The following is a 25822-nucleotide window of genomic DNA, read 5'->3' on the forward strand; positions in this document are numbered from 1 at the left end:
CGAGAGAGGTGATGCTATTTCACATGTATCCTCCCCGTGCTGAGATGTGCTAATGGGGCCGATGGCTGGAGGAGCAGGTGGTGTGGCATTACTGATAAGCCGGAGGGATTTATCTAGAGTGTGTGTGTGTGTTTGTGTGTTTGAGCGTGTGGGTGGGTGCGTGTGTGTGGGTGGGTGCCTTTGTGTGTGTCCAGGTGCCTGTGCGTGTGTGTGATTGAGCTGGCCCCGGACCAAACCCATTCACACGCCACTGAGGCAGAAGGAGACATCCGTATACACAGGGCCAGTGGAACCATGTCATTTAGCCAATGACTTCCACTGTGACACCTCACATGAGATGAGGATGATAGTTAAGGCAGGGAGGAAGAGATTGTTTATCAAGCCAGGATGACACAATGGTGTGATAATGACAGTGATGGTAGACTGGGTGGCATTAAGGGATGGTGGAGTGACACAGAGACAGTGTTTGAGGTAGCTGAGTAAAATGACTGCAGCTGGCCAACTGGTGATACAACACAGAGGGGATGTAAAGTGAAATGTGTGTTCTTATAGGAGTATAGGAGTGTGCTTGTATTTACAACTTGCACCCTTTATTGGGTAAATAAAGTATTTTGAAAGGAATTGAATTGTTTGTTGATTGATCTGATACATTCTCCCACTCAATTCTGATTCCTCAACAACAACTTTAGACTTACACATCACTATGTTAAAAGGAGGGGGAACTAAAATCTCATCTGTCATTAATACAGCATCTCCAAAAGAACGTCCCTCTCTGTTATCGGGGTTCTATTGAAGCCTCATCACCACAAATATGTTATCTTGCTTTGAGGCATGCGTTCAGGACCCCCGCCTCAGATAATGCCTTTGCGTAGTATTTTCATAATAGATGTGTTATCAGGTGTTTGCTTTCTTGAAAGTCTTTGGGCTTTATCTCCTTCTCAGGCATTTGACTTTCATTCGGTGCAGAGGCAAGTTCACAGGGCCAGGAAATGAATTTAGATCCCCTTGCCGCCGCCTTTTTTTCAATGACAGCTTATCAGACGCTCCTCATTCTCCAGCAGTGGTTCGTTTACAAAACTGCACATTGCACCGATTGTTTCCCAGGCCTTCTTGTGAGCCAGTAAAGGCAAGTTGGAATGATTGAGCGCAGATGATGTCGGGGCTAGGGTTTAGGGGACCTGTGTAGTGTGCATTTGTAAGTTTTGGAAGGAGTGGTGGATGGATAAAGGCAGGTGTTTAGCTAGGAAACGTTGAAGAGACAGGATCTGCTAGTAAACCCACATAACAACTGGTCCATTCACACATCATCTGGAGCATATTTTGGAAGCAGCTGATTTGTAATAAAAATAAACACTGCTTCTATAGATAAACCGCTCATATTGTTTACCAAAGCATCACTGCATAGATATGAATGCAAATTGATTCAGCTTTATAAAGTTTAAATATTATGAATTAAGAGAGAAAAAGCTCAACAATAAGCAATTCTAGTGACAGAGGACCATATCAAAAGCAAAGTCTCACAAAATCTCACAAATCTACCCCTAAAATACATTTTCACATTCAGTAACTACAAGAGAGTTAAATATACATGTACATCACTTCAACAAAGCTGTACTTCAGTATTCTGAACATTCAGAACACCTGCTCTTACCATGACATAGACTGACCAGGAAAATCCAGGTGAACGCTATGATCCTTTATTGATGTCACTTGTTAAATCCACTTCAATCAGTGTAGATGAAGGGGAGGATACAGGTTAAAGAAGGATTTTTAAGCCTTGAGACAATTGAGACATGGATTGTGTATGTGTGCAATTTGGGAAAGAAAATATTTAAGGGCCTTTGAACAGGGTAGTAGGTGCCAGGTGCCAGGTGTACCGGTTTGTGCCAAGAACTGCAATGCTGCTGGGTTTTTCACACTCAACAGTTTCCAATATGAATGATCAAGAATGGTCCACCACCCAAAGGACTTCCAGCCAACTTGACACAAATGTGGGAAGCACTGGATTCAACATGGGCCAGCATCCCTGTGGAACACTTTCAACACTTTGTAGAGTACATGCCCCGACGAATTGAGGATTTTCTGAGGGTAAAAAGTGTGAACTCAATATTAGGAAGGTGTTTTTAATGTTTGGTATACTCAGTGTATATTCCTCTAAGAGTTCTCTCACACATGCTCAGCTGCTAGTGTAAGGAAAAGAGGGCTAGCTCGCTGAAAGCTATCATTTCAATTATGTCGAAACAGCCCTGCTCTTTTTCCCCATCTCCATTTTCTCCCTTTCATTCGCTGTACCACAATCACGCTTTTCACAGAAACACAAAACACCATACGGGCTCTAGGCAAACGGAACAAAGACCCACTGAGAAGAAAACAGCATAAAGATAGTGTGTCTCCATCTCCTCTCTACTGGGTCCACTTGTGTGCTGGAAGACACAGATGAAAACATGAGAATGTGCTCTTTTGAGGAATGACTTTAATTTCCCTGTCTGAGAAGAGATGAGAAGCCTCCAAAGAGACATTTGTTGCCAATTACTGACTCAAACAATCTTTTTAATTTGGAGAGAGAAAGAGAGAGAGAAAGAGAGAGAGAAAGAAAGAGAGAGAGAGAGAGAGAGAAGGGGGTAGGGAGAATGATATGAGCCGTATAACTGTCCATATACTGAAAACATGGCCTTGAAAAATGTATAGGACATAGAGGAGACAAATAGATCTGCTGAGAAGCATGCTCATTTTGGTAGGTTGAATGTCTAAGCTAACATGGCATACGCACATTATTAGTGACAGCACAAGGAAAGAGCCCGCCAAGAACATTATAAACAGTACTTAGGATTCTCTGAAAAAGTAATAGCTGTATTGTCTAAAATAGCTTACCTTTCAAATACATCAATGTTTCCCAATTTAGCAGAATCGTTGTCTAGGTACTGTATGATTTACCTTCCTCACCATGAAACAGACAGAGAATGCTGCCAGTGCCAAGTCCATCAGTAGTAGTTTATGTGTGATGTGTTGAGTGGCCTCCTATTGTATTCCATTATGCATCAGCCCTCAACATGCCCTTGTCTGTGGTGATATAAATTGCACATACATTACAGCATGTAATCCATGTTAATAAACTTAGACTGGCTCTACTACAGTAGGACAGGGGGAAGTATCCCACCCAGGGGACCAGACACGTTCTGCCATCTGTGCTTTCACTGTGTTGTCTGTAGGTTTTTGGGACTGGGTCCACATCAAATCATTCATTTGAGGATAAGCCAAATGAAAACTTAGTGCTAAACTGTTTTTGTGTTGTGGATTTCTTGTGGGTTCAAATAAACAACTGTGTGGAACAAAACAATATGTTTTACTTATGGCTCAAACAACAATATCCTATATACTGACCCCTGATTGAACAGGTGTTGACAGAAACTGTTACAAACGTCCCATTATAGTCCCTTTACATGTCCGGTTAGTTATCTTACCCAGGACTCCACAGGCCTGCGGTGAAACATTTCCTCCTTACTTTCATATCAGACAACTTCCTTTATGAGACAAAGAATCCAGATTGATGATTATAACACAAAGTGATGGTTCTGAAGTGATGGTTCTCCACCCCGGCGAGAGTATTTCTCTCACGGCTGAGTTTCTTGGGCAAAGCAAAGCCTCTTTCTGCTTACTCTGTGAGAACCCGATTAAAAACTAAAGTGACACTTCACATTTGCATGAAAACCGCCCTTCAATGCACACCAGTCATTAAGTGGGGGTAATTGAAAAAGAAAAATTGAGGAGCGAATCAACACATCTGGTGAATCGTTGATTCTGTACCATGACTCTAAGTAGCGAGGGATAGGACTTTGATAGCGCTCCAACCCATTGAGTCTAATGGTCATTAGCAAGGAGTCTTCTACCTCTTTGTTGGCCATGGTGATTAAAGCCCATAAATACCGGAGAATGAGCCATTAGGTTGGACTATAGTGGCCCATGTTGACTGATTTAATAAGGGAGAGCCATTGTTCAAATTAAAATCCTACAAAAGTTGGCCAGGCGTCTGGCCCATGTGTGACTGCCTGCGAGCGTAAGTGATGGAGTGGTTATGCAAAATGTGTGTGTTATCCATTGAAACACGGCAAGTGATCGTTTGGACGGTGGAGGTGTCAAAGAGTTTAAACACACAACGGAGCGTAAAGTTGAAAGGCACGTGTTCATATGGAGCCAGATATATAGTTAATAACCAAGTTATATTTATAGTCAAGTAATAGTCAAGTATATACTAAGGCCCTGTTTCTCCTGATGCCAGGAAAAACTATTGGCCCTATAATCAAACAGGAACTTCAGCCTACCATAATGACATCCCCATTCCCATCTAGCCTCAAACTATCAGAATCATTCTTGAGACCCTGCCATCTTTCAAGAGACCACTTGCCCTCCTAGACCCCCCAAATATTCCCCTGATATCCCTGATACAGCATCAGAGAGCCCTATTCTATAGGTTTCAGCAGAGTTCCAGGGTTTACGCAAATGCAGCAGAAACCCGTGCCTCTCCTTCCCTTTTATGATGCTAACATTTACTGTTTACTTAGCCAAAGCGCTAATTCATCATCACTCCTAATAATTCACATCAGACAACACCTTTTAGGGTCTCAGGTGGCTCCTTATAGACTTCAGTATTGGTGTGAAAAGAAAGGGGCCTGCGATAGGGAAGTATCAAAGCTATCAGACAGCAAGTCTAAATGTCAGCACTCTGGACCCAGCGCTGTGCTAAAAGCACATTGAGAGGATGTGGTGGGGAGAGGAGGGTAATATTCTCCACACAGTACTCTGTGACATTGGCCACTCTTATCTGTTTGACTCCTAACCGGGGCTGGCGGGGGTTGAATGAGACCCAGAGCCTGAGATTAGCACTGAAGGTCAAGAGCAAATAAATGTATTTGCCGTAGAGATCCCATCAGCGGCTAAACCTCAGCCAGATGTGTGTGTGTGTGTGTGTGTGTGTGAGTGTGTGTGCGTGTGTGTGTGTGTGTGTGTGTGGTTGTTTTTCTATTCTCGTGGGGACCTGAAATCTCCAAATTTCCCCACAAGGATAGTAAAACAAGGAAAATGTCCCATGTCCCCATGAGGACAAAGGCTATTTTATGCTTAGGGGTTAGGTTTAGGGTTACAATTATGGTTATTGTTAGGGGTTAGGTTTAGGGTTAGGCATTAGGTTTAGGATTAGGGGTTAGGATCAAGGATAGGTTTAGGGAAAATAGGACTTTGAATGGAAATACATTTTAGGTCCCCATGAGGATAAAATAACAAGTGTGTGTGTGTGCCTCTGTATGCACATGTGTGTGTTTGCGTCACTAACCCGTCTCTGGGTCACACAGCTGTTCACAGGGCTCGGTGGTCCTCTGGCCACAGTAATCTCTGACCCACTGGGTGGAGGAGTTGGTCTGGTAATATAGGATCAGCTTGGCAGGGTTCAGCCAGTTAGACACGTCCAGGAAACTGCCCATGCTCACCACAAAACTACTTCCTGGAACCAAAAGAGAACAGAACACACTTTTACTCATCACATTTCTCCCAGCAGATCCTACTGATGTAGTTTTAAGTACTACAGGATCATCCATCATTCAACGCTCAGTGTAACATATCCATGTTTATTGGAGTGAAGATCTTTCTATTGCTAACAACATGGCTATTCTCTTCTTACGAGCTCGATAGGACATAGAACTGGATATTCAAACATGTTCAATGACTCATTAGTTAAAATGTGAAAATAATGAACACCTTATAAAATATCAATATTATGAGGATACAGTTCAATAAAAATATTATCTACAGCACAATTAGCAGGTATTGATGCCACTTCCACTTTGAACTCAGGTGATGTGAAGTGATAGGCCAGTCAGTGGTTCACCCATAGAGATCCTATTAAATTACTATAGGGGCTATGTCATAAACCCTCAAATTCCCAGAATGGGGTGAAAATGGCAGCCATATTGGTCAGGGAAAAAAAATCCAAACCAGTCTAATTGGAATGAATGGCAGAAGAGGCAGAAGAGGCATAATGCTGTTTTTACTTATGCAGGAAAATAAAACAAAGGCATGTGATATATCAGAAATGGTGTATTAGAATGATTGCCAACCTAAAATATTCATGTCCATTCTAGTATTCTAATTCCTAATTCTATGGGTTCAACAATCAGCCCAGAACAGTGTAATAGGGTGCTGAGTGATTCAATCCCTGATTTACTATTCAGCCGTGCCATTCCTACCACAATCGTTAAACTCCAATCACTAAACGGATTATTCTTAATTGATGCTATTGATTATTTTCTCCAGGGGGAGCAGTGAAGAGATTACATTTCTACCGTCTTCAAGGATATAGATTCAAATAACTAGCACTATACATGTATGTAGTGTGTTCGTGTGTCTGTTTGCGTTCTCAAGACAGGAGAAAGTGAGAGAGAGAGAGAGAGAGAGAGAGAGAGAGAGAGACAGAGAGAGGGGAGGAGCAAAAGAGAAAGTCACAACCCACTCTGCAAAAACTGGTTGAATCAACATTGTTTCCACATCATATCAACCCAAAAAATCTAAAAAAGATTGAAACCACCCCCGCTTATATCTGTTGGTGGGGTCTCTGCTCTGCATTTGTTGGGTATTTACACTCCTGAGCCCACTCAGCTCCCTGATAATATCCCCCAATCTGACTGAGTTAGCACCAGTCTGCCACGGGCGGATGATGAGGGATATTTCTGCCCCCCATTTGCTGCCATTTAAATGGTGGCCGTGAGTGTGCTATCTTAACTACAAATGCTCCCAGCGTCCACCAAGAGCTAAAAAATGTGCTCTCCTGATTAAGGCCAGGACAGCACTTCACCAAAATAATATCAACCTTAGTCTGGGGGACTGAGGCATCGGTGACCAGACTACCTGTTCTGTTCTGCTGATGTGTTGGACGCAAAGCTTTAGAAGATAAGCGAGTGGCTAATTAAATTGCTTGGGCTCTTCATAATCACTCTCCTCCTTCCATCCATCCCTCCCCCTCTCTCCCCTGGCCTTTTAGCTTACGGCGAGGAATGGGGAGTCCTGGTATCTTGCCAACTCCAGACCTATACCCATGGACCTCCCATGTCCGAAAACCTCTCAGTCAGGATGGAAGTGTAAATACTCTGGAAACTGGAGTAATTATCTACTACATTGGCCTATTTTGTCAGGATGCATGTGGCTTGTCCCCTGATGCAGGTTTGACAGTGTGTGCATGTTTATCTAACAGTGATCCATAGAAATGCATAGCAATTATGACTGTATTGTTTGTTCCAGCCTAATTAACAAGGATTAATGTAGTATCTCTAAATTATGTGTAGTACTTACTATAGAATGTTGTAGTATACTGTAGAATACTATAGTAAATACTACCTTTAAAAAAACACTGTAGTAAATACTAGTCATGTCTGCAAAAACACTAGTCCGCAAAAACATTACACCCGTTAACGATAGTAAATACTACAGCATTTAATTTGCGTATACCCTGCCCTATATAACAATTTGTGCCACCCATTAGTGAGAAACCTACATGCCAAGTATAGACCATATAATGTGTTCTCTACAGGTTATAGAAAAGAGCAGAAGTGCTGAACAATCCTTTCAGAACCCAGTTCTATGTACAAGTTATAGAACATTTTCTTTTTTAGTATTTCTCCAGTAGGTTTCCTCAAGGAGAAAGACTCCACTTATATGTCAAACATAATAAAACCAATAACATTGTAAATACTACAGTAATGTCAGCAAAAACACTACAGTAAATACTACAGTATACAACATTATGCAAAAACACTAAAGTATTTACTATACACTATACTATACACTAGTTATTTTACTACAGTATTTATACTATAGTTAACTGCAAATACTACAGTATACTGTGGGAGAGAGAGAGTCTCTGCCAGAGAGAGAGAGAGAGAGAGAGCGTAGTTAGAGTAGTTAGATGAGGAAGTTTATGGGGGATACTAACCGTCGGCAACAAAGTGTTCAGGCACGTGGAGCGTAACCTTGACGGTGAGAGAGCAAGAGAGCTGCGTGCCGTAAACCACAGCCAGGACACACGTACTGATGGTGATCAACGTCAGAGTGGCCTTGTTCATCGGGCTGTGTGGACAACCTGAGGGAGGGGGAGACAGGAGTTAGGTCTCACATCAAAACTCAGGGAAGGTGCAGAGAAAACACATGCAAATTATGACTTAAGCTGTTAGGACACAAAACAGAAATGGATTCAAAAACAAGAATAAACAGGAATATGAACTATTTTCTGAAAATGTCTATTTAATCTGAAATGTAGCTTAAATTGATCAGCACCATGTCAAAACCACTTTTGGTGGTCCAAAAACTGTCAAACAGTTTCATTTCAAACACATTGTTCTTACCACCAAACATTCACTTTTCACGAAAAACAAACTAGCTAAAAACACCACATACACTCCAGTTAGCCTCTGGCTCCTTTAGATGTAGGGGGAGTTGTTGTGTTTTGATTGGAGTTTTGGTGGTGAGCTCGGAACCATCCAGGGTTCTTTCTAAACTGATTTATGAACAGCACAAGGGCTGTAGTCCAGCAGAGGCAATTAATCGTCATGATAAAAGATGTTAAGAAGGCCCAGCCTCTTTCCACCAGTACAACATCTAGTGTTGCTGATAAATGACACCATCGTCTCTGACAGCGTTATAGATGGGTTGTTTTGGATGCCCTTAGGGTGTCTGTGGGCTTCTCTCCACATTGGGGAGAAAGAGAGCTGAAATGAGCTCATTATCTCCCATAGAGTGGAATTCATCATGCAGCAGCACGCAGGTGTCATATCAAGTGCCAGCTTACCAGTCACCAAGGTGAGGGCAGAGCTGTTATTGAGGGTCAATGGACAGCCTGCTATTTGCTTCTGGATGACGTGTAATGATACAACTTAACTTTTCCTTCTAGTCAAAGCATCTCACCTTTAGCTATACCTCACTTTAACCTCTGGAATCAGACATGTTCTGAAACCAACCATACACATATGGCTCATACTATGCCGGTGTTACATTCCAATAGCTGCTATTTCCAGCAAATGTGGGAATGGTTGCTATATGGAAGTGATGGAGCTTTAAAAAAATGCATAGGAAACATGTTTCACTAATGAGCATTTCCGTACTTCTGATCCTGCGAGGCTCTTAGACTGCGACTGATAAACAGACAAGACACTCCAACCACCTGGGTGGACGAACGGTAATGCCCACTGTGTGTGTGTGGGTGGGAACAAACATAAACGAGGGTGAGAGAGGATGGGAGAGAGAGGATGAGAGAGAGAGAGAGAGAGAGAGAGAGAGAGAGAGAGAGAGAAGGAGAAATTAAGAGACACTCCAATCACCTGGATTTATCTAATGACCCTGCCATTTTGGCTGGACTGGAGCAGTGGGTGTCTATGACAACAGCTCCCCAGCAACTAATCCCATCTGTGTGAACACTCGGGAATGATTAGGTATGTGAGGGGGCCCTCAATTACTGTAAAAGCCTACAGATAACACTAACAGATGCACACACACGACCACACATCAACACAGGGGATGATAGGTTGGCACATATATACGGACACTCACACACTTAAATAAACATTCATTCACACACACAAAAACGGCATAAGGGCAACCACACAAACACACTAGCACATGCCAACTGCAAACAAAACAACATTATACTCAAAGCACAAGTACATTTGGTACACACAATCTGAATTTCTACCACACTCAATCACAGGCTCATACTAGCACCCTTCACACTTGTGCGCCCACGGTCTCCAGCTAATGCATGTTAACAGTGTCCTTTTTATAGAGAAGTCTGCAGTACAGCCAACAGCTAAGATAAGCTTACTGGCATAATACACCCATATAACATACCCAATCATAAACACAAAAACACAAATAAACATGCATATAATGCAAAAGTGAATGTAATAATGCACAGGGACGCGCTCACAAACATACAAGAAAGGCACATTCACAAGGACATCCAAGGCCACACACACACACACACACACACACACACACACACACACACACACACACACACACACACACACACACACACACACACACACACACACACACACACACACACACACACACACTATCAAATGGCAGTTTGGTTATGCAGACTAAATCATGGCATCCATTAAGGCATTTGATTCAGCTTGCTTATCATTCAGACTCCATTTTCCTCAGCTCATGTATCTGCTGAGTGTCATGATGGTGCTATAAAGCCTTCTAACACCACTCTGGGGATGCCAATGTCTTCCCTGCTTCCAGCTCCACTCACAAACCCAAAGATATCTATTCTTACTTCAGTCGGCTCAGTCCCTCCCATGCTCCCCATACAGTTACATTGCATTTTTTTTTAAACACCACCACTGTCAAAACAGTAAATGTAGCCATAAGCCATATTTTCAGAGTTGGATATTCAGTTATACTGTTATTTTTTCCATAACTAAGTTGTTGTGTTTTTACAGTAGACCCAATGGTGAAATATTCTCTGGTGGTAGGATTTCACCCATTCAATATTCTCTGGTGGTAGGATTTTACTCGTTCAACGGCTTTGGCTGGTTCAGTGAAATTTCAATTCACACACTAGTCTATCAAAGCTTTGGTTCTGTCAGTGATAGAGAATGAACAAATGGGGGTTGAAATCTGGTTGAATTTGGAAAACGAATTTGCATAGCAGCATGTCCCAGGGCTGGGCGGAGGGAGTTGATACTGGATTTTTCAAGTCATCAAGCTTCCCAACAAAGTTTGCAGTCAGTACTGAGAAGGTCAGCAGGCACATTTCTATTGAGAGCAAACTTCTGTGTAAACACACTTAAGAAATCACATTGACGAAAATTGGAAATTGCCCTTGAAATCCACTTAGATTAAATTCTAGCCGTAGTTTCCTCTTTCCACACACATACTGTATATGGACAATGACGCACGCATGCACACACACACACACGCACACACACACACACACACACACACACACACACACACACACACACACACACACACACACACACACACACACACACACACACACACAAGTCTTGCTTAGCGAGTACCACTTCCTCCCAATTCGATCATTACTTGGCGCAAACTCGAGACCTCTGCCTCACAAACACACGTGACCACCCTCCTCAAGCGTCTTAGCCGATCGCGTCACCTCAAAAGCTAGCTTGTGAGGTGACGCAAGCGGGACACTTAAGGAGGAGTAAGTTTGGCACATCCCCATGTTCTACACGCATGCACGCACACACAACCACACACACAACTTCTCTAGTCTCACCTCTGCTGCGCCGGCGGCCTCTGTGTTGCTCTGTGTAGAACTTCAGCTGGGTCTCATCATCACCCTCTGACCCCGAGTCTCCTTGGCGCCCAAACACACTACCAGCCACTGGAAGAGGAGAGACAGAAGGCAAGAAATAGGAGATGAACGGCATGGAGAACAATTGGGTCATAAGTGTATATTGTTACCAGTATGGTGCGAAATTGCCATTACTGTGTCCGTCTGAGATGGACTCACACAATGTGTTTTTGGAGACAGCTAGTTTCAACCAATAGCACACCACATTCAATCATAACAGACCACATTCAGCCATTCATTTCTCAGTGTTTCCTCTTCCTTATTCCCTCACCCACCAACTAAAGGCCTATACAATACTCACTGACCCATCAAGACCCCCAAATAAATGGTTGACTACCATACAGCAAACATATTGATTTAGTTTCCAATGACTCTGAATTTCCCACTCAAAACATTCCCTAGGCCCTTGAAAGTCAAATCTGCTAAGTGTTTAGGCTACACTGCAGTCTATTCAAAGTTGCAGCTCTCTGTCAGGGTTCTTCAACTCATCCTAAAAGCATGCTGTTAAAATCTCATCTCTCAAGGACTACAAGCACAATCTCCCCGTAATGAAGAAAAGAGAAACTAAAAACGCAATGACTGCAACATGCCTTGGCCAACCTGTCTTTGAGGTGAGCCGTTTCGCATTGTGTAGTGAATTAGTAAGTCTACTTGAAACACCGGATCAAAGGTACTAATTTTGCACCTCACGCAAAAGCGTGCCAAGGAGACAGGAGTGCAAGCAGCTTTTGCACGCAGGTTCTTGGAATTAATTATATTTAGGGAAAAGAAAATCAGCATTTGATGAAAGTTGATGGAAAGGCCTTTTAGATGTCTCACTTTGTGACATTTTCAGGCCGGCATTATTGAAAGCTTTCTATTAGACGAGCTGTTTACATGGGCTCGCGAGGCACACCCTTCAAGGAGTTTTATGGAGCGGATCACTTGAAAGGCATGCTCCCCTTTAACCACTGAATAAAGCCATCGCAACGCACATCAAATATGTGATGATCTGCAGAAACAGAATGAAGTGTGAAGCCTTAGAACGATGAGACCAAACTTCACCATAGTAAAGAGTAACACTATAGTAACACTAACACTATAGTATATTGTAGTGAAATGTAATCAACACCTAGCAATGCCATCAAGGGGTTCTAACATATTTGCTTATCGAATTAAGGTGTTGGCTTGACAGTCGCCGGACCCGGGTTCGTAACCCGATCGGGACTACCCCCACCGAATTTGCTACATTCGTGTCACAAGTGAGATGTCGCCTGTGAGACCATCGGAGAGGCGTGTACACGTCAGCTTGGTATAGAGTGTGGGGACATGCTCTCCCAAAGGAAGGCGGTAATGTAGCGACCTTAACACAACTGCGATTACAGTGTCTGGGATAGACTCACACAATGTGTTTTTGGAATTGGTTTGACAGTCGCTGGGCCCGGGTTCGAGTCCCCAAATTCTCCACAACAATATGCAGTAGGTGCCCACTGTTCAACATTAGCAGGAGGAAAAGTTAAATGATAGTAATACAAAATAAGAAACATTTTCAAAAAGGCAATGAAACAAAACGAAAGGACTCGGACTAAGCAGGCATTATATAACTCACTAGGCACAGGTGGAGTCTACTAGGCTCTGACCTCCCTCTACATGTGCAATTCTGTGAATGGCAAAATCAAACACTTGTCACACCATTATATATTGACCTCCCCCATGGCCACGTAAACACCTTAGAGCATTCCAAAATGGCCCACAATATAGCAAGGATCTAATTACTCACATTTAAAATATAAGCAAAATACTTTCGGGAATCATAACCATGTCTAAAGCAGGCTGGGTAAACACTCTTTAAACATATAAACAGTATCAACAACATATTCATTAATTAGCATCACATAGGCCTAATTCCAAACAAAACAGAAAAAAGGAGAATGCCCTCCTGTGCCCAGAAATACTGGCACACGTTTGCGTGCGCTTTAGAATGCACAGTGGAGCACGGACCAACCGGTGAAGCGTTGCAACACACAAAATAAAATGATGAGAGAAGCGGATTCAATGGCCGTGGGATGACATAAGTGTGATGACGCGAGGGCTTATGAAGTACAGACCTCCGTCTCCTGAGTACAAACCTTTGTTCAATCCGTTCAATCCTTCATCTCCTGAATACAAACCAACTGGACTTACATGTACAGATGTCAGATCTTAATAATACCCATTTTGTCGCAGGAGGAAAATAATCCTGCAGCAGGAGGATTTGAATAAATATTGAATATTTAAAATTGCCACTAGGACCAGCTGGAAACGGTGTTTGTAGGCTATACAATAACTTAAACTGCAGCTCCACTGGGCGTCAGTTCAAGTAGCCTATTTAAGCTACAAGCAGGCCACAGTGTGTCTCGTGTGAATTCTTACGTGGATTATAATACATTTCCGTATTTGTTGTATTATTAATGAGTGTAAATCTGTTTTTTTAGAGAAATTGTTTTACTATATGTTCAAGTCAATCAATATGCCGAATACATTTTTGGTTGCCTCAGTGCTAGTGTGATCCAGAGGTTACTGCCACTGACCTCAAATAATGTTAACAGACAGTAACTATGATGATGCAATCGCTCTTTACAATATTTGAAAGGAAGGATCTTGTGATTAGTGCTCACATGTCAAAGCTGCTGAATCTCACTCCTGTGAAGAAATCCTCTGACATAAATGCATTGAGGCAGCTATATGATGAATGTGAAATTCAGATTAGGAGTTTGGAATCACTGGTTGTAGTGCCAGAAACCTACGGAAGCCTACTATGCCCAATCTTACTGCATATGATTCCAGAAGACAAAATTGCAAAAATCGCTGAAGTTGGAGACTTTTATCTCCCTCACCAACTTCAAACATCTGCTATCTGAGCAGCTAACCGATCGCTGCAGCTGTACATAGTCTATCGGTAAATAGCCCGCCCAATTTTACCTACCTCATCCCCATACTGTTTTTATTTATTTACTTTTCTGCTCTTTTGCACACCAATATCTCTACCTGTACATGACCATCTGATCATTTATCACTCCAGTGTTAATCTGCAAAATTGTAATTATTCGCCTACCTCCTCATGCCTTTTGCACACAATGTATATAGACTCTCCTTTTTTTCTACTGTGTTATTGACTTGTTAATTGTTTACTCCATGTGTAACTCTGAGTTGTCTGTTCACACTGCTATCCTTTATCTTGGCCAGGTCGCAGTTGCAAATGAGAACTTGTTCTCAACTAGCCTCACCTGGTTAAATAAAGGTGTTCTCAACTAGCCTACCTGGTTAAATAAAGGTGTTCTCAACTAGCCTACCTGGTTAAATAAAGGTGTTCTCAACTAGCCTACCTGGTTAAATAAAGGTGTTCTCAACTAGCCTACCTGGTTAAATAAAGGTGAAATAAAAAAATAAAAAAAAAAAAGAAAAAAAAGACATAGCTCTTAACTATTAGTCGTCAGAGGGGAGTAGATGATGAATGGAAAGTGTCTGAGATAGTCAGTTTCGTACAGAGGGAGGTTCAGAGCAGGGAGAGAGCACTACAAATGACAAGATCATGCAAACAACAGAAAGAGAGCAAACCATGGAACAAGTCATGCTCCTCCAATGAAATGAAAACAAAAAGACCCAACATGCCATCTGCTGCGGCACTGCACACAACCAGCCAGAAGGAGCAAAACTGTCTATTCTGTGACAGTGCAGACCACAAATCAGAAAGAAAATGGGAAGATGTTTTGTATGTTTAGGACAGAAACACATAGCAAAATTCTGTAAAGTCAAAGACATGTCATGTGCAACATGTGGAAGCAGACATCACATTGCTGTGTGTACCGGTAAGAGGAATGAGGTGGAACCCCCTACTGTTTCTGCAGATGCTGTTATTTCCTCAGTTATTCCCCATTCAGTGAAGATGAAACCAGATGGACAGAATAGTGTGTTGCTACAAATGGCAAAGGCATGGGTAGAAGGCCCATCGAGCAGGAAGATAGCTTGTTGCTTACTAGATGAAGGCAGTTAGAGAAGCTTTGTACATAAAAACCCTTGTGAAGCGTCTGAAGCGACCAGACAAGAGGCATTCACTCTTCACATGTTTGGCTCCTCTGCTCCAGCAACGTCCCAACGCAACACAGTCAAATTAATCTTGGAGAATGTCTGGGACAAACAGCAGAGAATTGAAATAGAGGCAATTGAAACCCCACAAGGGTGCAAAGCTGTGATGAAGGCGAGCAGATTCAACATGAGCTCAATAGAAAGGGACTGCAGCTCGCAGATTTTCCAGAAGATGACAATGATCCTGAACTCTCTGTCCTTAGGAACAGAGTACTACTGGCAGATAGTATCCGGCTGAGTGGAGCAACTGACAGAGATGCTGTTTGCTTTAGAGAGCACCTTTGGATGGTCGCTGCAGGGACCAGTGTCCATGTAAAGTGTCTAGTCTCCAAACAACTGCATGCATTCTGGGAGCTTGAGTCTCTGGGTATCACAAGCGAGAAAACACAGAACCCAGAGGAAAACGAGGCTCTACAGAGGTTCGAGAGAACAACCACCTTCAAAGATGGACGATACCACGTGGAGTTGCCATGGAACTGAGAAATGCCAGAACTCAAAGGCAACTATAGAATCGCCAAGAAACAGTTTAAAGGTCTGAAGACTGAAGAAGGATGGTACGTTGCACAGCAGATACAACGAAGTAATAACAGGATATGGCAGAGGACGTGCCGAAAGACAACGCATCAAGCGCAGACAATGTGAAATACTACTTACCTCACCATGCAGTACAATTCCTCAATGACCGTCTACTCACAGGACCGAACCTGAATGTGAGTTTAGACTACATGAGATCGCATTCATGGCAGATATCAAGAAGGCTTTCCTGCAGATATCCCTAGAAGAGAGAGACAGAGATGCCGTGAGATTCCTGGGGCTCACAGGCCCACCAAGGGGAGAAAATGAAGAGGAAATGTGCGTGCTGAGGATGAACAGAGTGCTATTTGGAGCTTCCCCAAGTCCATTCTTGCTCGCAGCTACAATCAGGACGCACCTGAAACAATATGAAACAGAACAACCAGAAGTTGTTGTCGCGTTCTGACCTTAGTTATTTTGTTATGTCTTTGTTTTAGTATGGTCAGGGCGTGAGTTGGGTGGGATGTCTGTGTTTGTTTTTCTATGTTGTGTTTTGCGTTTGGCCTGGTATGGTTCTCAATCAGAGGCAGGTGTCGTTAGTTGTCTCTGATTGAGAATCATTCTTAGGTAGCCTTTTCCCACCTGTGTTTCTGTTTGTTGTTTGTACCTGCACCAGACAGGACTGTTTCTGTTTTGTTCATTCACTTTGTTGTTTTTGTTCAGTGTTCTATTACGTTATTAAAAATATGGACACTTACCACGCTGCGCATTGGTCCTCACCTTCTTCCACCGACAACGGCCGCTACAGTTGTAGAGACATTGAGAGAGTCACTCTATGTAGATGACTTCATTGCAAGTTCATGCGAAGTTGAAGAGGCTTAACTTGTGACAACAACTGCAAAGTGAATGCTGACTACTGCAGGCATGGACCTCTGCAAGTGGATGACCAACTCTCCTGAACTAAAAACAAAATGGGAGGAGAGTACGACAACTGACCACCTCTTGACGCTAGAAACACAAGGAGTAGTCCCCAAAGTTTTAGGTTGAGTGTGGAGACCGGGAATAGATTACTTTGTGATTGACCTCAGGCTGCTACTGACCATTCTAAAGCAAAAGGAAAGCACAAAGAGAAGTGTTCTGCAGTCGTCTGCACGTATCTTTGACTCTCTTGGCTTCTTGACCCCCCTCAACATCAGGATCAAGTGCATGTTCCAGGAAATGTGGGAGAGGGGACTCAGCTGGGACGAAGAGTTACCACCTGATCAGATACGAGAATGGCAACAGTGGTGTTCAGAACTACCTCAGCCACACCAGCTTGCCATACCAAGGTGGTACAGAACAGACATGCAGCCACAGACTAGCCACACACTGAAACTACAGTAGCTTACCTGCAAGGTGAATCACAAGACAAGGAAACAGGGAAACAAAGACAAGTCTAGTCGCATCCAAGTCCAGGGTAGCTCCACTCAAGAAAATGATGCTGCCACGCCTGGAGCTCATGGGAGCTGTGATTGGAGTGAGACTAGCAAACAACCTGATGAACACACTGAAGGTGGAACAAAAACAGATCAAAAGATGGACATTCAGTTGATATACTACTTAGAAATATAGATGAACACTTTTGTTCATTGGGGAGAGGATTTTGTAACTTTAATTGGGTTGCAAAGTTAATGTTTACAGTGAATTTATTGAGATGTATCTTAAGATGTTTTATTTTACAGTTATTCACATACTGTATGTAAGAGTAATTGTATTTCAATTAATGGGATGTTGTATCAGTTATTATTGGATTACGCTATTGACTGCAAGTAACAGAATGCCATGCGAAAGGAAGTAAAACAACAACAAAAAAGAACGTGCCAGTTATGTACAAGTGACAAGTGATTATCCTGGCTAGCAACTTTCTTTTATTGTTTTGTAGAATCTAAAATGGTCAAATGTAACGTGAACAAGTCTTGTTTAAATGAAGCTTTCATCTCACAACCGATGTCCTGAGTCATTATTTCGAAGATAGTTATTCTATATACTCAAGTCATTTCTGAAGGAAGTAACTTACTTTTTACTCCTGTACATTTTACCAAAATCACTTGACTTTATATTATTATATTGTTGCTGTCGGATGAAAACCTATTAACTTCAAATTTAGGTGATTTTCTTACATGAATCAATACTTGATTCCCCTTTATGTCTGTATGAACATTTCAAGACCCCTTGACAAATGAAATGTATTCAAAATAGCTTTTCATCAAAACTCTTAAGTTCATTGGCTCTTAAAGCTGTCCGTCAAACCCCGTATACCCACCATGATTCTTGAAGTGAAGCAAGACGCCATCAGATGTAAGATGCACCAAAAGTTGGGGCATCTGTAGGACTTGTTTGCATCTACTGTCATCGCTTAATTTACTTAATTTGCTGCAGAACAGCTGTAAATTGTTAACCCATTACTTATCCCCTAAAAAAAATGACTTTTTTATAACTCTGAAATGTATATTATTTTTCAGTTTTTGGTAACCTAAAATGTTTATTTAACCTCTGGCAGATTACCGCTTACATTTGTACCAGTTCAGGTTATTCACTGGACTTGAAGTGCTTACATTTCAATAAAAACTGGAAAAATGGGGGAGTTCTAAAACTTTTGACTAGTTTTAATCTGTTTTGTGACTGGATGTTTTACTTGAGGAGTTTCTTAAGAGGGATACTTTTACAAATTACAATCTAATTAATAACACTTTTACTTAAGTATACATTGAGTTATTTTTGCAAAAAGGTTGTGGGCCGGAATAGAACACAAGCCAACACAGCAGACCTATATGTGCGTGCTGAAGGCAGCGGCCCTAACCACTACTCTACCCCAGGCCACGATTAAACTCAATTTTGGCATCTCATTCGTAACTTTACGATACACTTCACACTTCAACAGTTGAAGTCGTAAGTTTACATACACCTTAGCCAAATACGTTTAAACTCAGTTTTTTTTTTTTTTACAATTCTTGACATTTAATCCTTGGAAAATTCCCTGTCTTAGGTCAGTTAGGATCACCACTTCATTTTAAGAATGTGAAATGTCAAATAATAATAGAGAAAATTATTTTTTTCAGGTTTTATTTCTTTCATCACATTCTCAGTGGGTCAGAGGTTTACATACACTCAATTAGTATTTGGTAGCATTGCCTTTAAATTGTTTAACTTGGGTCAAACGTTTAGGGTAACCTTCCACAAGCTTTCCACAATAAGTTGGGTGAATGTTGGCCAATTCCTCCTGACAGAGCTTGTTCAGTTCTGCCCATAAACTTTCTATAGGATTGAGGTCGGGGCTTTGTGATGGCCACTCCAATACCTTTACTCTGTTGTCCATTTTGCCACAACTTTGGAAGTATGCTTGGTGTCATTGTCAATTTGGAAGACCCATTTGTAACCAAGCTTTAAGCTTTAAACTTTAAACTGATGTCTTGAGATGTTTCTTCAATATATTCACATAATTTAGAGACTTCCAACATTTGCTCTGAGAATCCTACCAGATATTATTTCGAAGAAATAAAATTGGAAAAAGTGGATTTCTGCTTTTTTGTCCAACCCACACGTTGTTTCAAGCTGGGTAAAGGACAAACTGGAAACGGTTACATCTGTGAACGTTCAGAGAACTGCAATTGTTGAGATTATTTATTCATCCTCCACCCAGGGCCAGTGGACGCTCACCGGAGAAGGACGCTGCTCAAAGGAGTGATCAGTGGGGTAGTTGAGTGTAGAGGTGGATCAAATTAAAAATAATATTCCTGGTGGGACCCGCCATTTGGTGAGACGTAGACCGATTGGCATTGATGAGACTGAGAATACCCTGTTTTGTTGAGCTTTGACACAGAGTTTCTACCTGAAAAAGGTCAGGCTAGGTTATTATTTGCTATTCTGTGAGGGCCTGTGTTCCAAATCCGCTAAGGTGCCAAGGATTCGGACATGTTGCAGCAGTGTGTAGAAGGGAGATCCACGATGTGAAAAATGTGAAGAAGGGCATAGTCAGAGAGAGTGTAAGGTTGGGATAGAGAAATCACTGTGTCAACTGTGGGGGTGGGCATGCAGCTGGGGATTAGAAGTGCGATTGAGATTGCCGTAGTTTGAGTGGGGTATAAAGTTTCCTATGCTAAGGCAGTGAAGAGAGCAGAGGATAGCCCAAGATGAGTGATTCGACTGGGAGCCCCGCAGTGAGTAGACCTGAGGAGAGAGATCTAGAGAGGATGAGGTTTATTAAGGTAGGATGTCTTACGTTTATAGCTATGGTTATTAACTGTACTCTACTGATTGAGCATAAATCCCAGATTTCAGCGCAGAAGATTCACAAGAAGTTTTAAGAGAAGGGGTTCCATTCTCCCAGGCTGTTGGCCTGGACTAGGATATGCTAGGGCTAAAGTAGTGGAATCGGGGTGGTGTTTTTTGGCGAGTATAGTGGTGTATATGTGTATGGTTATATATACAGTATATAAAATAAAATCCCTTCCCTTTTCCCCTGTGAAATTCACACTCAGACCTGTGAAAGGCAGCAATACGTAACACAGCATCAATTCTGCCGAAACTTACACGAAGAGAAGCAAAATATGAAAATGAAACAAGTAAATATATGAAACATCTACCTCCTAAGTATTAACATATTTTTATGAGCTCCTAAACACTGCATACACTCCACTACAGGATAGGCCCTAATGCAGCAGATAAATTACATTAAATAGTGAAAGAAAAAAATGTTTGCCTGAGAAAATAAACTGACCATTTTAGTGAACACAAACCATGTAACTTAACATGAAATTGGACTGTAAATGAACATCTGGGCATTTGGAAAAGTATAATGACAATTATACTAAACAAAAAAAATGCAACATGCAACAAATTCAACAATTTTACTGAGTTACAGTTCATTTAATGAAATCAGTCATTTGAAATAAATTAAATTGGCCCTAATCTATGGATTTCACATGACTGGGGAGCCAGGACCAGCTAATTTTCCCCACCAAATGGCATTATTACAGACAGAAATACTTCTACATTTCATCTGCTGTCCGGGTGGCTGGTCTCAGATATTCCCACAAATGAAGAAGCCGAATGTGGAAGTCCTGGGCTGGCGTGGTTACACGTGGTCTGCAGTTGTGAAGTTGGTTGGACGCACTGCCAAATTCTCTAAAACTACGTTGGAGGTGGCTTATGGTAGAGCAACTAACATTTAATTATCTGGCAACACCTCTATTGGACATTCCTGCAGTCAGCATGCCAAACGCACACTCCCTCAAACATTTAGAATCTGTGGCATTGTGTTGTGTGAGAAAACTGCACATTTTAGAGTGACTTATTATTGTCCCCAGCACAAGCTGCACCTGTGTAATGATCATGCTGTTTAAGATGGATGGATTATCTTGTCAAAGGAGAAATGCTGACTAACATGGATGTATACAAATTTGTGCATATGGAACATTTCTGAGACCTTTTATTTCAGCTCATGAAACATGGGACAAACACTTTACATGTTATGTTTGTTCTGTTCAGTATAAACACATACTTGCAGGGGGAATTAAATATAGGATAAACGCATGGAACAAGGGAGAAATGTGTGTCGGCCTGGTTCAGTCTTACCTAAGTAGCCTAAACCATAGGCTTGTTCTCTCTTGTCCTCCCAACATTTGTTTTTCTTTCTCTCAATCCCACTGTGTGCATGTTTAAAACACCATATTCTAACATGATGCATACATTCATTTCCAATTTTAAAGCACATTGAGAGTATTCCTTTTCCAAATAAAGCAGCATTTTCAACCAGTTCGTAGGCAACAAAGCAAAATAATGACTCAAACGTAGAATGTGCACAAATCTCCGACAAAACCTTGTAACTACAAGTCAACTCTTTATGGTGCAGACAAATTATTCACAAGTCATGTTCCAATATTCATGCAGTCAATAAAATAAGGCATTTCATCTGGCTCTGCTTGACGTTTGCCAAGAAAAATAGTTTTGGGAATGAGTGAATGATAAAATACCCCTCCTGTAAAACCAGACAAGCTTTAGAGGAACAGTATGTGTTTATTTCAGATCAGGAGGATCTTTGGGAAAAACAAGTTACAGTGCTTTCAGAAAGAATTCATACCCCTTGACTTATTCCACATTTTGTGTTACAACTTGAACTCAAAAATGATTATATTTATGTTTTTTTCTCATCCGTCTACACACAAAACCCAGTAATGACAAAGTGAAAACATGTTTTAATAAACGTGTGCACATGTATTAAAAAGAAAATACAGACATATCTAATTCATATAAGTATTCACAGCCCTGACTCAATACATGCTAGAATCACCTTTGTTAGTGATTATAGCTGTGATTCTGTCTGGGTAAGTCTCTAAGAGCTTTGCACACCTAGATTGTACAAGATTGTACAATATTTTTTATTTTGCTATGTCAATTTGGTTGTTGATCATTGCTAGACACCCATTTTCAAGTCTTGCCATAGATTTTCAAAGTTATTAAACTCTGTGACTGTTTTAAAGTTACCATTGGCCTCATGGTGAAATCCCTGAGCAGTTTCCTTCCACTCTGGCAACTGAGTGAGGAAGGACGCCTGTGTCTTTGGATTGTATTGATACACAATCCAAAGTGTAATTAATGACTTCACCATGCTCAAAGGGATACTCAGTGTATGCCGTCTTTCTTTATTTTGACCTATCTGCCAATAGGTGCCCTTCTTTGCGAGGCTTTGGAAAACCTGTTCCTTGTGGTTGAATATGTGTTTGCACTGCTAGAATGAAGGACCTTACAGATAATGTGTGGGATGCAGAGATGAGGTAGTCATTACAAAATAATGTTAAACACTATTATTGCACACAGAGTGAGCCCATGCAGCTTATTATGTGACTTGTTAAGCACATATTTACTCCTGAACATATTTGGACTTGCCATAACAAAAGGGTTTGGATACAAATTCTACACATTTCTAAAAACATAATTCCTCTCAGACATTAAGGGGTATCGTTGTTATAGGCCAGTGTCACAAAATCTCAATTTAATCCATTTTAAATTCAGGCTGTAACACAACATGTGGGAAAAGTAAATCGGTGTGAATACTTTCAGAAGGCACTGTATGAGGTACTTATTTGTACCTTATGTCAGTGTGGTGTGTTTTATGTTTCCTGTTATTACAGTAATGAGCAATTCCACGGTAACAGAGTGATGCTGAGACTAAGATTATTCACTTTAAAAGGTACGCCAAACAAAAATACAATGATTGCAAAGTTAAACAAACCATACAACTTTCTGCACAAGGAATACTTTTAACTGTTTCCACTGAACATTTTACAATATCACATTCACTAACTGTGTACACAACCAATTCAATTTGATTTGAACAGTACAGATGTTACCAAATTTAGCATCTGCACAATTAAAATGAATTAAAATTGCATTGGTCACGCACACAGTTAGCAGGTGTTATGGTGGGTGCAGCTAAAAGTTCCTATCAATCAATGCAGTAAATGTCAAACAAGCACAAAATAGGGCCTTCACGAGTGGCGCAACGGTCTAAGGCACAGGATCGTAGTGCTAGAGGCATTACTACGCCCAGCGTCGTCCGGGTTAGGGGAGAGTTTGGCCGTGGGGGGGCTTTACTTGGCTCATCACACTCTAGCGACTCTTTGTGGCGGGCCGGGTGCCTGCAGGCTGACTTCAGTCACCAGTTGAAAATAAAATAATACAAAAACAAGCACACAATAATAAACATTTAAAAATCATCAAAAATGTTTTACAGCAGGAGATATATAAATCGTTTGTAAACATTATTAAAGTGACCAGCGTTCAATGGCTATGTAAATATGCAGCAGTCCTAAAGGTGTATGGAAGAGTACCCGGTCGTAGCCGGCTAGTGACAGTGACTAAGGATCAGAGCAGGGTACTGGGCCTAGGCCATCTAGTGGTGGCTGTTTAACAGTCTGATGACCTGGGTATAGAAGCTGTCTATCAGTCTCTCTGACCCAGCATTGATGTGCCTGTACTGTCTCCGCCTTCTAGATGGTAGTGCAGTGAATAGGCCGTGGCTCGGGTGGCTGAGGTCTTGATGATCTTCTTGGCTTTCCTGTGATACCAGGTGCTTTATATGTCCTGGAGGGTAAGCATTAAGCCCCAGATGGTGTGTTGGGTTGACCGCACCACCCTCTGGGGAACCCTGCGGTTTGGACGGTGCAATTGCCCTACCAGGCAGGGAGACAGCCCAACAGGATCCTCTCAATGGTGTGTCTATACAAGTCTGTGTTTTGGGGCCAACCTAAATTTCATCAGCCTCCTGAGGTTGAAGAGGCGCTGTTGCGCCTTCTTCGCCACACTGTTGGTGTGAAGGGACCATTTCAGGTTCTCAGTGACGTGCACACCGAGGACCCTCTCCACTGTGACCCCTTCGATGTGGATGGGGGCGCACTTTCTATGCTGTCTGTTGTAGTCCACAATCAGCTCCTTCGTTTTGTTGATGTTGAAGGAGAGGTTATTCTACTGGCACCACTCTGTCAAGGCGCTCACCTCACCCACTTCGAGGAAAGGAACACCGAGCAACTGACATGGGCCCCCACAGCTAATGAGGACTGTTTGCTCCTGATCTCTGTGGCTGACATGGTAATCAGGCCTACCACTGTTGTGTCGTCAGCAAACTTGATGATTGAGTTGGAGACTTGTGTGGCCACACAGTCATGGGTGAACACGGAGTACAGGAGGGAGTTCAGCACGCACCCCTGTGGGGCCCACCGTGTTGAGGATCAGCGTGGCAGAGGAGTTGTTGCCTACCTTCACCACCTGGGGTCAATCCGTTAGGAAGTCCAGGAACCAGTTGCACAGGGAGCGGTTCAGACACAGGGCCCTGAGCTTTGTGATGAGCTTGGATGGCACTATGGGGTTGAATGCTGTGTGGTAGTCGATGAAGAGCATTCTTACATAGGTATTTCTCTTGTTCAGGCAGGATAGGGCAATGCAATGGTGATTGCATTGTCCGTGGATCTGTTGGGGCAGTATGCAAATTGAGTGGGTCTAGGGTATCAGGTAACATGAAGGTGCTATGGTCCTTAACTAGCCTCTCAAAGCACTTCATGATTACAGAAGTGAGTGCTATGGGGTGATAGTCATTTAGTTCAGTTACTTTTGCTTTCTTGGGTACAGGAACAATGATGGACATCTTGAAGCAAGTGGGGACAACAGACTGGGATAGTGAGAGATTGAATATGTCAGTAAACATTCCAGCCAGTTGTTCTGCGCTTGCTCTGAGGACGTGGTTTGGGATGCCGTCTGGGCCGGCAGGCTTGCAAGGGCCAACACACATAAATGTCTTACTCACGATGGCCACGGGAACAGAGAGTCCTCATGAGTGGTGGAGCCCCACATCAGAGGCTCTGTGTTGCTTTCCTCGAAGAGGGTGAAGAAGGTGTTTAGCTTGTCCGGAATCGAGTTGTCGGTTGTTCGCAACGTGGCTGGCTTTCCCTTTTAATCCGTGATTGTCTGGAGTCCCTGCCACATGTCTTGTGTCTGAGCCGTTGAATTGCGACTCCACTCTGTCTCTGTACTGACATTTTGCCTCTTTGATTGCCTTATGGACGTCAAAGTTGGTCGGTTTGTATACGTCCATGTTCCCAGTCACCTTGTCGTGGTTAAATACGGTGGCTCACCCTTTCAGTTTTGTGCGAATGCTGCTATCTATTCACAGTTTCGTGTTTGGATAAGTTCTAATTGTCACAGTAGGAACAATGTCCCCTATGCACATACTGATGAACCCAGGTCACTGAGTCAGTGTATACGGCGATATTATTCCCAGAGGTGACCCGGAACATA

The 25822-nt window shown here is 42.2% G+C and overlaps 1 protein-coding gene across 1 annotated transcript in view; it reads right to left on the minus strand.

The window, feature by feature from the left end:
- The window catches only part of LOC139408645 (astrotactin-2-like), a 447901-nt gene that overhangs the window by 243886 nt on the left and 178193 nt on the right, over positions 1–25822 (minus strand). The window contains exons 5-7 of the mRNA XM_071152798.1: positions 11300–11407; positions 7976–8122; positions 5327–5494 (exon numbers count right to left, since the gene is read on the minus strand). Coding sequence (XP_071008899.1) covers positions 5327–5494; positions 7976–8122; positions 11300–11407 — 423 coding nt within the window. The remainder of the gene's footprint in view (positions 1–5326; positions 5495–7975; positions 8123–11299; positions 11408–25822) is intronic.

The sequence above is a fragment of the Oncorhynchus clarkii genome, chromosome 5 (genome assembly GCF_045791955.1).
Source record: "Oncorhynchus clarkii lewisi isolate Uvic-CL-2024 chromosome 5, UVic_Ocla_1.0, whole genome shotgun sequence".
Taxonomy (NCBI): Eukaryota; Metazoa; Chordata; class Actinopteri; order Salmoniformes; family Salmonidae; genus Oncorhynchus; species Oncorhynchus clarkii.